The sequence below is a fragment of the Salvelinus alpinus genome, chromosome 6, assembly GCF_045679555.1.
Source record: "Salvelinus alpinus chromosome 6, SLU_Salpinus.1, whole genome shotgun sequence".
Taxonomy (NCBI): Eukaryota; Metazoa; Chordata; class Actinopteri; order Salmoniformes; family Salmonidae; genus Salvelinus; species Salvelinus alpinus.
Window position 1 is genome coordinate 66,366,791 of NC_092091.1, and position 12,532 is coordinate 66,379,322.

Genomic DNA, 12,532 nt, shown 5'->3' on the forward strand with positions numbered 1-12,532 from the left:
TTTACCACAACCTGCAGTACCTCTACCTCACAATATAATGTTTACCACAGCCTGCAGTACCTCTACCTCACACTATAATGTTTACCACAACCTGCAATACCTCTACCTCACACTATAATGTTTACCACAACCTGCAGTACCTCTACCTCACAATATAATGTTTACCACAACCTGCAGTACCTCTACCTCACAATATAATGTTTACCACAACCTGCAGTACCTCTACCTCATAATATAATGTTTACCACAACCTGCAGTACCTCTACCTCACACTATAATGTTTACCACAACCTGCAGTACCTCTACTTCACACTATAATGTTTACCACAACCTGCAGTACCTTTACCTCACACTATAATGTTTACCACAACCTGCAGTACCTCTACCTCACACTATGTTTACCACAACCTGCAGTACCTCTACCTCACAATATAATGTTTACCACAACCTGCAGTACCTCTACCTCACAATATAATGTTTACCACAACCTGCAGTACCTCTACCTCACAATATAATGTTTACCACAACCTACAGTACCTCTACCTCACACTATGTTTACCACAGCCTGCAGTACCTCTACCTCACAATATAATGTTTACCACAGCCTGCAGTACCTCTACCTCACACTATAATGTTTACCACAACCTGCAGTACCTCTACCTCACACTATAATGTTTACCACAACCTGCAGTACCTCAACCTCACACTATAATGTTTACCACATCCTGCAGTACATCTACCGCACACTATAATGTTTACCACAACCTGCAGTACCTCTACCTCACACTATAATGTTTACCACAACCTGCAGTACCTCTACCTCACACTATAATGTTTACCACAACCTGCAGTACCTCTACCTCACACTATAATGTTTACCACAACCTGCAGTACCTCTACCTCACAATATAATGTTTACCACAACCTGCAGTACCTCTACCTCACAATATAATGTTTACCACAACCTGCAGTACCTCTACCTCATAATATAATGTTTACCACAACCTGCAGTACCTCTACCTCACACTATAATGTTTACCACAACCTGCAGTACCTCTACTTCACACTATAATGTTTACCACAACCTGCAGTACCTTTACCTCACACTATAATGTTTACCACAACCTGCAGTACCTCTACCTCACACTATGTTTACCACAACCTGCAGTACCTCTACCTCACAATATAATGTTTACCACAACCTGCAGTACCTCTACCTCACAATATAATGTTTACCACAACCTGCAGTACCTCTACCTCACAATATAATGTTTACCACAACCTGCAGTACCTCTACCTCACACTATAATGTTTACCACAACCTGCAGTACCTCTACCTCACACTACAATGTTTACCACAACCTGCAGTACCTCTACCTCACAATATAATGTTTACCACAACCTGCAGTACCTCTACCTCACACTATAATGTTTACCACAACCTGCAGTACCTCTACCTCACACTATAATGTTTACCACAACCTGCAGTACCTCTACCTCACAATATAATGTTTACCACAACCTGCAGTACCTCTACCTCACAATATAATGTTTACCACAGCCTGCAGTACCTCTACCTCACACTATAATGTTTACCACAACCTGCAGTACCTCTATCTCACACTATAATGTTTACCACAACTTGCAGTACCTCTACCTCACACTATGTTTACCACAACCTGCAGTACCTCTATCTCACAATATAATGTTTACCACAACCTGCAGTACCTCTACCTCACAATATAATGTTTACCACAACCTGCAGTACCTCTACCTCACAATATAATGTTTACCACAATATCACATCCACACCAGTGTTGCAATAACATTTCCCTAACATTCAGTGAGTTTTCGTTAGGTATATCGACTACCTAGGCTTCACCCCAACCTCTCCCCAACCTCTCTTTCAAAAGGACCAAGCACGCCCTCGTTCTCATCGACGGGGCTGTAGTGGAGAAGGTTGAGAGCTTCAAGTTCCTTGGTGTCCACAACACCAACAAACTAACATGGTCCAAGCACACCAAGACAGTCGTGAAGAGGGCAAGACAAAACCTATTCCCCCTCAGGAGACTGAAAAGATTTAGCATGAGTCCTCAGATCTTCAAAAGGTTCTACAGCTGCACCATCGAGAGCATCCTGACAGGTTGCATCACTGCCTGGTATGGCAACTGTTCGGCCTCTGACCGCAAGGCACTACAGAGGATAGTGCGTATGGCCCTGTACATCACTGGGGCCAAGCTTCCTGCCATCCAGGACCTCTATACCAGGCGGTGTCAGGGGAAGGCCCTAAAAATTGTCAGAGACTCTAGCCACCCTAGTCATAGACTGTTCTCTCTGCTACCGCACGGCAAACGGTACCGGAGCGTCAAGTCTAGGTCCAAGAGGCTTCTAAACAGCTTCTACCCCCAAGCCATAAGACTCCTGAACATCTAGTCAAATGGCTACCCAGACTATTTGCATTGCCTCCCCCCTCTCTTTTTACACCGCTGCTACTCTCTGTTATCTATGCATAGTCACTTAAATAACTCTACCTACATGTATATATTACCTCAACTACCTTGACTAACCTGTACCCCCACACATTGACTCTGTACCGGTACCCCCTGCATATAGCATCGCTATTATTTTATTGCTGCTCTTTCATTTCTTCTTCTTATTATGTTTAACTGCATTGTTGGTTAAGGGCTTTTAAGTAAGCATTTCACTGTAAGATCTACACCTGTTGTATTTCACGCATGTGACACATAAGATTTGATTTGATTTTAGCTGCCTTGTATATAACTCAGAGATGTTGCCCTAACGTTTGTTCAGTGTTTTGAAGCTATAAACTGGGAGTTGTAAAGGGGTGATTGTGACTTTCTGCTGGCCTAATGACTATAATCTCACACTGTGACAGTGATTAATTCCATAATTTGCCTTTGTTTTAATTGGATTGGGGGTCATTTGTTTAAGTCCCCCAGCATACATCATGCTCCGGGGGCCTGCGTGTGTGTGTGTGTTGCGGGGGGATCAGTGTGTGTATCCGCATGCGAAGAATTAACCCTACTCATTGCATATTTTTCTTTTTCATTCAGTGTGCCTAAATATCAATACCTATTTCATATTGGAACGTTTGCATTTAGAGACTTTACTAAGGCCGTGGACTGAATCAGTTTAATTATTGAAGTTGGACATCTTGAAACACACCAATCCTCTGGTATTAGGTTATGTTTTCATAATTCACAGTGGGTCTGAAGTGTTTTTCTTTGAAAGTGTTGTCAATGTCTTGTTTGCCAGCACTTATGGACTGGCGTACAGCCCGGCATCTAACCAGAGAGCCCGGCATCTAACCAGAGAGCCCGGCATCTAACCAGAGAGCCCGGCATCTAACCAGAGAGCCCGGCATCTAACCAGAGAGCCCGGCATCTAACCAGAGAGCCCGGCATCTAACCAGAGAGCCCGGCATCTAACCAGAGAGCCCGGCATCTAACCAGGCAGTGTGTGTTCCCCCTCCTCCAGGCGTATCTCCCAGGCCAGTCCCAAGCAGCTCTACAAGGCCTCCAACATGACCCAGCGCTGGCAGCGCAGAGAGATCTCCAACTTTGAGTACCTGATCTTCCTCAACACCATCTCTGGTAAGACCAGTGTTACCCCACTGTCAATGGACTGTCACCATAGGGAATGACAACACACCCAGCTATTATGAACATACGTGGTCAATGATGTAAACTCTGTTTGGCCAACATGGTTTCATCCTCTGACTTCATTTTCTTCATAGTTAGTAAAAATATATTCCACATTTAAGCTCTAATTGAAAAGGGAGTCTGGTGTCCAGACATTTAGATTACTAGACATGTTCAGTTCTAGAAGTTTGATGATGATGTTGACTAATTTGAGACTGTTGTGACCACTCCCCCTATGTCTTCCTCCCTCCAGGCCGTACGTACAACGACCTGAATCAGTACCCCGTCTTCCCCTGGGTCATCACGAACTATGACACTGAAGACCTGGACCTCACTCTGCCCAGCAACTACAGAGACCTGTCCAAGGTAACACACCCACGCACACTTAGGAAGAAAGAGACGCGTCGCTGAAGACCGGTTCTCTGTGACTAGCTGAGTCAGCGCTGATGCAAAGTCCTATAAGGTAGTAGGCTATGAGGGAGTATGTAGGGGAGTTGTGGCTGGAATGATTAGCAGGCTGTTTGTTAATCACTGCCCACTGGCCTGAGTAGTGGCTGTGTAATTGCGATTGATCATAGTTAAGTAAGACGTCTCTTTAATCACTGGGTGCTGATAGCCATCTCTGTACAACACACAGCAGAGAGGAAAGAACAGCTTATCTCTCTCTCTCACTCTCTCACTCTCACTCACTGGCTAAAGGCGTCCTCATACATAGGTTTGATTTGCTCCTAGCAGAACTCGGCTAGGTGAAGTGAACGTATGTGCTCGCATACTACCTTAAAATACCTTGAAAAAGCGGCAATATTTGTCCCTCTTGAGATGCAGTAGTCGGTAAACTTCCTCAAAATAGTCAATCTAAGATAACTCAATAAATCTGTAATTAATTTTGGTGTTTTTACAGAGGTCTTTTTACATCTGAGATGTTTGGTGCAGTATTTCTCAACAACAGAAAATGTGCATGAAAACTTGTCGTCTGTCGTTGAATGACAAACACTTCTTTGAAGAATGCCTACTGGTGACCAATCACCGACGAAGGTGCGTAGACTTCGGATACCGAACTTCCACAAGCCTAAAAAAACTAAATGTGTGTGCTCGAACTGCCAGAAGAATAAAAATGCTGAACGCTGTCAAACACCAAAATGTCACAAAAACGTCATAACATGTCGTCATAATGTATGCAGAAACTGTTTAAACTAGGAAGCATACGTTAAGGGGTACTCTTAGATGGTATCACTTCTTACACATATAGAGGAAGTCATGTAATACCAAGACTCCATTTTGTATTTGACCTGGACAGAAGTCTAAAATGGCATTTTCTCTTACATGTGCAAAACTCCATCATTTATTAATTGAAGTCAGTCTTAAGTCCCCTCCCGCCGCTCCCTCTGAAGTAAAGGAATGCTCTCTACAGATGATTAAGAACAATGGAAGATGTCTTACTCTCCCCTCCTGATGCTTTTAAAACACACACACACTTTTAAAAGGCCCATCTCCAAAGCCTGCCAGTCGCAGCAGCCCCAGAACGGCCATTAATTATGTGTAATGGCGCCCAATGGTGGGAGGACAGAGGATTACTTTGAGAGTGAGATGATGGAGCGCCCGTGTCTGGCTTAAGCCAAAATGGCCGAATAAATCAGCCGGACCACAGGAAACAACAGGCATGTGCAGTAATGGACAGGCAGAGTATACCTGGGCAGTAATGCACTCTAGAGCCACACAGAGATGGCCATTCACTTCTAATGGTGCGTCTGGCCCAAGTCTGCCCTGGCTGGCAAAGGATTCTGAGGTAGAGGTGGAATGCAGAAGCGTCCATCTTGCTATGACTGAGGATGGATTCAGCTGGAGTGAATGCATGCTCTCTTGAAAAGACTTCTCTGGCCTTTTTGTGAACTGTCATTGCCATAACTGCTTCTCGACTTCCATACACACCCACACACTCATCCTGTCATACCCATCAACACCGTCCTCCAAGCAGTCCTCCTTTGACCAGTCCTCCCATCGCCGTTTCTCTCTCTCTACCTTGCTTGTGTAGTGTTTCCCACCATGCGGCTGTGTACCCGCCCCCCCCTCGCTCTGTTTATTTGTGCTTCATTTTGCCCACTAGGCTGACACATGACAGCCATAGCAGCCTCTCTCCCCTCCTCCCTCCCCCTCATCCCCCTCTTCCTCCAGAGTTTGAACAGCTCAGCCTCTGTGCTCAGTCGAGCCTCAACACCCCAGGGAGAAACTGAGCAGCAGAGAGAGGGAGGGAATGAGATAGAACAAGGGGAGAGAGAGGGAGAACGACAGAACAAGGGTAAGGAAGAGGGAGAGAGAGGAAGAACGACAGAACAAGGGGAAGGAAGAGCGAGAGAAGGACAGAACAAGGGGAAGGGAGAGGGAGGAAGAACGACAGAACAAGGGGAAGGGAGAGGGAGAGAACGACAGAACAAGTGAAAGGAAGAGGGAGAGAGGAGGAGAACGACAGAACAAGGGGAAGGGAGAGAGGGAGAGAACGACAGAACAAGGGGAAGGAAGAGAGAGAGGAAGAACGACAGAACAAGGGGATGGAAGAGGGAGAGAAGAAGAACGACAGAACAAGGGGAAGGGAGAGAGGGAGAGAACGACAGAACAAGGGGGAGGGAGAGAGGGGGAGAACGACAGAACAAGGGGATGGAAGAGGGAGAGAGAGGGAGAACGACAGAACAAGGGGAAGGAAGAGAGAGAGGAGGAGAACGACAGAACAAGGGGAAGGAAGAGGGAGAGAGAGGGAGAACGACAGAACAAGGGGAAGGAAGAGAGAGAGGAGGAGAACGACAGAACAAGGGGAAGGAGGAGGGAGAGGAAGAACGACAGAACAAGGGGAAGGGAGAGAGGGAGAGAACGACAGAACAAGGGGAAGGAAGAGGGAGAGAGGGGGAGAACGACAGAACAAGGGGAAGGAGGAGAGGAGTGTGGGCAGACTTTTTTGTTTCACCCCTCTCTCTCTGCCTCTCCGTATCCCTCTCTACTCTCTCTGCCTCCCTCATCCCCCCCATTCTCATTGAAGAGCGAGGGAGTGAAGGAAGGAGAGACGCGGGGCCGACCAATCTTTACTCCACCAGTTTTCTTCATGCTGTTGACATGGTGTGATATCAGTGTATGACCAGTGGAGCGTGGCAGACTGCATCGTCTGGGAAAGGACAGCCGCTCCGACACGCGGTACTCCTCCTCTATTGGCTGCTCGTTTAGTTTGGTTCATCATAATCCCCCCTTCTGATATCTCTCCTTCTCTCTCTCCTCTTTTTCTCGAGGTTGGAGTGTTGGGCCAGTAACCGAAAGGTTGCTGGTTCGAATACCGAAGCCGACAAGGTGAACATAAAAACAATAATAATAATAATCTGTCGCTGTGCCCTTGAGCAAGGCACTTAGCCCTAAATGCTCCAGGGTTGCTGTACAATGGCGACCCTGGCCGTGACCCCGCTCCCTGCGCGTCTCTCAGGGAGAGTTGGGATATACAACAAAACACATTTCCATTATACCCTTGTGTGTAACAGGACAAATATACGCACCCCCCAAATTATGATTATTTTCAGTCTACCCTCCCTCCCTCCCCCTCTCATGTCGTGCTCTGCTTTGATAGAAACAGGTCATGCGAGAGCCCTGTGACATTGAGAGGCTGAAATTGCCACGAACGCCCGTGTGTCACACACTGTCATGCGTGCGTGTGTGTGCGTGCGCGAGTGCATGTCCTCACAAATGTATGTTCCTTCTGTCAGAGCGATTCCGTTCATACCCCGGGGCTCTTTCTCATCCTAAACTCTCGGCCTGACATGAAACGCCAGCCGAGAGATAACATTATAGTCACCACTATAAGGACACGGTCTTACACTAGACAACCTTAGTCCCTATCTAGTGCACTACTTTTGGACGCCCCTTAGTAGTAGTAGTGCACTATGTTATGAATAGGGTGACGTTTGGGACGCACCGCTGCTCTAACATTGAGAGCATTTTTAAACAGGCAATTTGGATGGACTCCTGAAACGGGATGCTTGAACGAGGTGTTGACCTGGACAGGTTTGGGGTCCTGTATTTGCAATGTAGCAAAAATAACGCAGCTTTATATTGAGTTTATATTGAGCGGTTCCAGGACTCTCGTACTTTGGCACCGCGCGGGGGCTAATGGGGTATTGATTTCAAGATGCATCCCATATGTTTTCTGACACCCCTCAAACACCACGTCATTCTCACTGTTTAAATAGGACATTATATATAAACAGTCCTCTCAAAACCACAGTTTGATTTATGTCTCAAGGCTCTCTGGCAAAGCTCAGACTGAGCCTTCCTAAATGAGCGATTTATTTAGTCAAATAATCCTTAAATGTGGAAACATTGTAGTTTGTTGTATCACTGCTGACCCTTATAATTTGGAGAGATGTAATGGTTAACTATATGCTACTGTCTGGTTTCTGCCCATCTTGATAGCATCTTTTGTCTTTGATGTCTTTGACATTTGAATTCAGATCAGAGAGATTTTTACTGTAGGGAAAGATTGTTTTGTATTATCCGGTTGACGTTAGATTTGACTTCGGTTAACTGTTGAATGATTTTATTTGTGTCTGTGATCAGAGTCCTTTGATATCATAACTCTCTATTTGATCTGCAAACACTATATCAGCACAATAATGTGTTACTGTATGATGCATTTCCTGTTCTTCTAATATGTTAGAGGATTTAGCGTCACATAAAAGATTACACATCACCGACACCATCTTGTATAGTTTTTATTTTATTTAACCTTTATTTAACTAGGCACGTCAGTTAAGAACAAATTATTATTTACAATGACAACCTACCCCGCCCAAACCCGGATGACGCTGGGCCAATTTGTGCGCCGCCCTATGGATCTCCCAATCACAGCCGGTTGTGATACAGCCTGGAATCAAACCAGGGTCTGTAGTGACTCCTCTAGCATAGTTGAGTGGCTATGGGTAGCAGTTGGCTAGCATAGTACTTTATAAGTGTAAGCTAATTCTATGGTGTGATAATGATGCTACAATAACCATTTCCCAACACCTTCCTAATCTACATTCTTGATGAACAACAGATACAACCGTTATCCAAGATTAAAGTCTCCCATATTCTCCTCTTTGAAGCAGTAACACCATCTAACTCCATCCATGGTTTATTCTAATCTCATTCCCGTTCAAAGTCTAATTAAAAACAACGATAGCAGCACATTTATCCGACCGCTCGTCAAAGCGCTATTCGCAGGCACCGCCTGAACATATTAGCCCAATGGGCAGCGTTCACTCGATCAGAGTACTCCTCACCGGGGACGGCCCTGATGTACGACGCTGTCACCACCGCTCTATTGTACCGCCGCCCTCCTCGCGGCACAACGCTCTCCACCCGGCGGTAATTTACAGCAGTAAACAATGTAGAGTGTAGAGCACTCTCTCTCTTTCTCCCTCTCTCTCTCTCACGCTCTCTCTCTCGTGATCTCTCGTGCTCTCTCTCTTGCACTCTCGCTCTATTTTTCTCTCTCTCTCTCTATTTTTCTCTCTCTCTCTATCCCGCTCTCCGCTCTCTCCCCCTCTCTTTATCCCCCCTCTCTCTCTATCCCGCTCTCCGCTCTCTCCCCCTCTCTTTATCCCCCCTCTCTCTCTCTCCTCTCTCTCTCTCTCGCTCCCCCCTCTCCCCCGCTGTCTCTCGCTCCCCCCCTGTCTCTCGCTCTCTCTTTTATTCTTGCTCTCATTGCAGTGCACTCAGTCTCTTTTTATTTTATATTCCTCTTCCAGCCTTTTCTTTTTTTTAATGAGCTCTACGTTATTACGGCAATAAATCAGTCCAATCGTTGTACTGTATAATTCAGCGTGTGTACTCCCACCCCCAGTAGCCCTGGGTAAGCCAATAGTGTGTCACTGTCAGCACAGCACAGCTCAGCACACTGTGTCGGCATGAGGCGGTGTGTGTGTTGGCGTGTGTGTGTTCCTGTTCTTTTCCGGTTGTTCGAGTATAAGGAAGGTAATTGGGTACGGTCTTGAATGGGTGCACCCTTGGATACAATCAGACACACACACACACACACCATTACACCCACCCGACACAGTAACAGCAGCATCAGCTCAATAGCCTCTCCCCAGCCTGGACGAGGCCTCCCATGACAGCACTATGATATGAGAGAGGGCCTATCGATCCACCAGCCAGTGCGTCATCTTCAAAAGGCCATCATTCCATTACCATTGATCAGAGAGGAGGTGTGTTTGGAGCGAGGGATGAAGAGGAGGAGGGTTAATAGAAGACTAATAAAAATTGAGCGGGTAAAAAAGTGATTTCTATAAATGAGCATTTAAATAATAAGCCAGGCTCAGGTATTGGTTTCTCTGAGATCAATGGAAAATGAATGCAACTGATCCATTTTTTAGACCCACAATGGGTACTGACTAGTATGTTAGCTACAGATTAATAAAAAAGGAACCTCCCGGCCCTTGCTATTGATGTTCCTAGGCCTCCTTTCATCGCAACACATTCGTTCTCTCTGACAGACTAGCCGCAGGGGGTTGTGTTTCAGGGCTGTGAAGTGAAATGCACTCTGTTGGAATGGATTGATCCTCAAAACAACACAGCATCTAATATTCATTCGACGAATGCACAAAGGTTACCAACATCATTTGAATATATATGCCCTGTGTTTGAAGCAAAGTCTGCTCTCTGAAAGCTAAAAGAGTTCAATGTACTGTGTTATAAAATGTTTCTTTCTTATTTTTGTACTGCCACGCTTTCTCTCTTTCTCTCTGTTTATCTTTTATCTCCATCTCTATCCGTGTCTATCAGTCTCTGTTGTAATAACATTTTACGTTTCTTTCTCCTCACAGCCCGTTGGTGCCCTGAACCCCAAGAGGGCGGCGTTCTTCAACGACCGCTATGAATCCTGGGAGGACGACCAGGTGCCGAAGTTCCACTACGGAACCCATTACTCCACCTCCTCCTTCACCCAGATGTGGCTGCTGCGCATCGTAAGTTAACTACCCCCAACTATATCCACCCCACCTTCTCCCAGGTAACCTAGCGGTTAGAGCGTCGAGGCCAGTAACCGAAATGTCACTGGTTCGAATTCCCGAGCCGCCGAGGTGACAAATCTGTCGACGTGTCCTTGAACAAGGCATTTTACCCATATTTTCTCCAGGATTGCCGTACTGCTATGGCTGACCCTGTAAAACAACACATTTCACTGCACCTATCCAGTGAAAATGTCTCGCTTGTAAAGATAACTTGCCTTTTTTGACACATTAACATTGCGAAATACTTCTTTTGACCTCAATGGTTCAACTTGGTAAATTTTAAGGTTCAATTAAAATACTAAATCCCACCACGAAAAATGTGTATAGAATAGGATTTAGGCCTTCATTTTTGTCACTGCTTTATGAAAAACAGATTACATTTAGAAATGAATGCATTACAGTTGCCACCTACCCGTCATGGTGTAATATTTACTACCTATTCATCATTAGACTTGTAGCACGCCCCATTGCAGCTAATTGTTGTTTTCTAATTGGCCATGGATACATAGAGAGTCAGGTTGATTTATGTCACAGTGAAATACAGGCTCCATCTACACGCTAACGTATGCACTGCGTATTGTCCCTGGCTGGCCTTGGTTATTTCTATGTTGTGCTGCTCGTAAAACAGAGAAACAGCACGTCGAAGCTAAATTCATATTATTATATTATTACTATTATTCTGTACTATTTTTTTAAACTTTTGCTTCTAAACTACTCAATCTAAAGATTTCATGAAGTTATCTTTCTCCCACGTGGTGCTTTTGATAGTGTTTTGTTATATTGGTCACTGTATGTAACCCTCATACAGCCAATATCAGACATCACTCTTTCTGTTCCATCCACTGGGGACCAGTCTGCCATACAGGGAGGGCTTCTAACCTTCTTCCAGGGCCCTTGAATTGTCCTGTAATTGTCCCAGTAGCTCCCTAATGGAAACAACCATTGATCCCATCACATCATTAGCTGGCTTATTGCTGGATTATTTTAAATCCACTTTACCAAATGCCCTTCAATTCAAGTGTCAATGTATGGATGGGATAGGAAGCCCAAATGAACACTAGGGCAGACCTTAAAAGTCCCGCTCAGAGTAAAAGTGCTGATCTAGAATCAGGTCCCTCCCCTGTCCATATAATCGTATTCATTATGAAACTGATCCTAGATCAGTACTCCTATTCTGAGTTCATTTTGGACTGTGTCCTAATTGTCCGTGTAGTTTCCTGTGTAGTTGTAGTAGTGTTAGCCTGGCTAATTGTGTCCGTCTCACTCAGGGGCTGTTGTCTCAGAGGGCCGGGCTGTTGTCTCAGAGGGCCGGGCTGTTGTCTCAGAGGGCCGGGCTGTTGTCTCAGAGGGCCGGGCTGTTGTCTCAGAGGGCCGGGCTGTTGTCTCAGAGGGCCGGGCTGTTGTCTCAGAGGGCCGGGCTGTTGTCTCAGAGGGCCGGGCTGTTGTCTCAGAGGGCCGGGCTGTTGTCTCAGAGGGCCGGGCTGTTGTCTCAGAGGGCCGGGCTGTTGTCTCAGAGGGCCGGGCTGTTGTCTCAGAGGGCCGGGCTGTTGTCTCAGAGGGCCGGGCTGTTGTCTCAGAGGGCCGGGCTGTTGTCTCAGAGGGCCGGGCTGTTGTCTCAGAGGGCCGGGCTGTTGTCTCAGAGGGCCGGGCTGTTGTCTCAGAGGGCCGGGCTGTTGTCTCAGAGGGCCGGGCTGTTGTCTCAGAGGGCCGGGCTGTTGTCTCAGAGGGCCGGGCTGTTGTCTCAGAGGGCCGGGCTGTTGTCTCAGAGGGCCGGGCTGTTGTCTCAGAGGGCCGGGCTGTTGTCTCAGAGGGCCGGGCTGTTGTCTCAGAGGGCCGGGCTGTTGTCTC

At 46.3% G+C, this 12,532-nt stretch overlaps 1 protein-coding gene across 3 annotated transcripts in view; it reads left to right on the forward strand.

The window, feature by feature from the left end:
• LOC139579136 (lipopolysaccharide-responsive and beige-like anchor protein) overlaps positions 1 to 12,532 on the forward strand; it is a 310,713-nt gene that overhangs the window by 221,089 nt on the left and 77,092 nt on the right. For all 3 annotated transcript variants that reach the window (XM_071407446.1, XM_071407447.1, XM_071407448.1), the window contains 3 exons: positions 3,499 to 3,614; positions 3,916 to 4,028; positions 10,499 to 10,639. In XM_071407446.1, the coding sequence (XP_071263547.1) occupies positions 3,499 to 3,614; positions 3,916 to 4,028; positions 10,499 to 10,639 (370 nt within the window). The remainder of the gene's footprint in view (positions 1 to 3,498; positions 3,615 to 3,915; positions 4,029 to 10,498; positions 10,640 to 12,532) is intronic.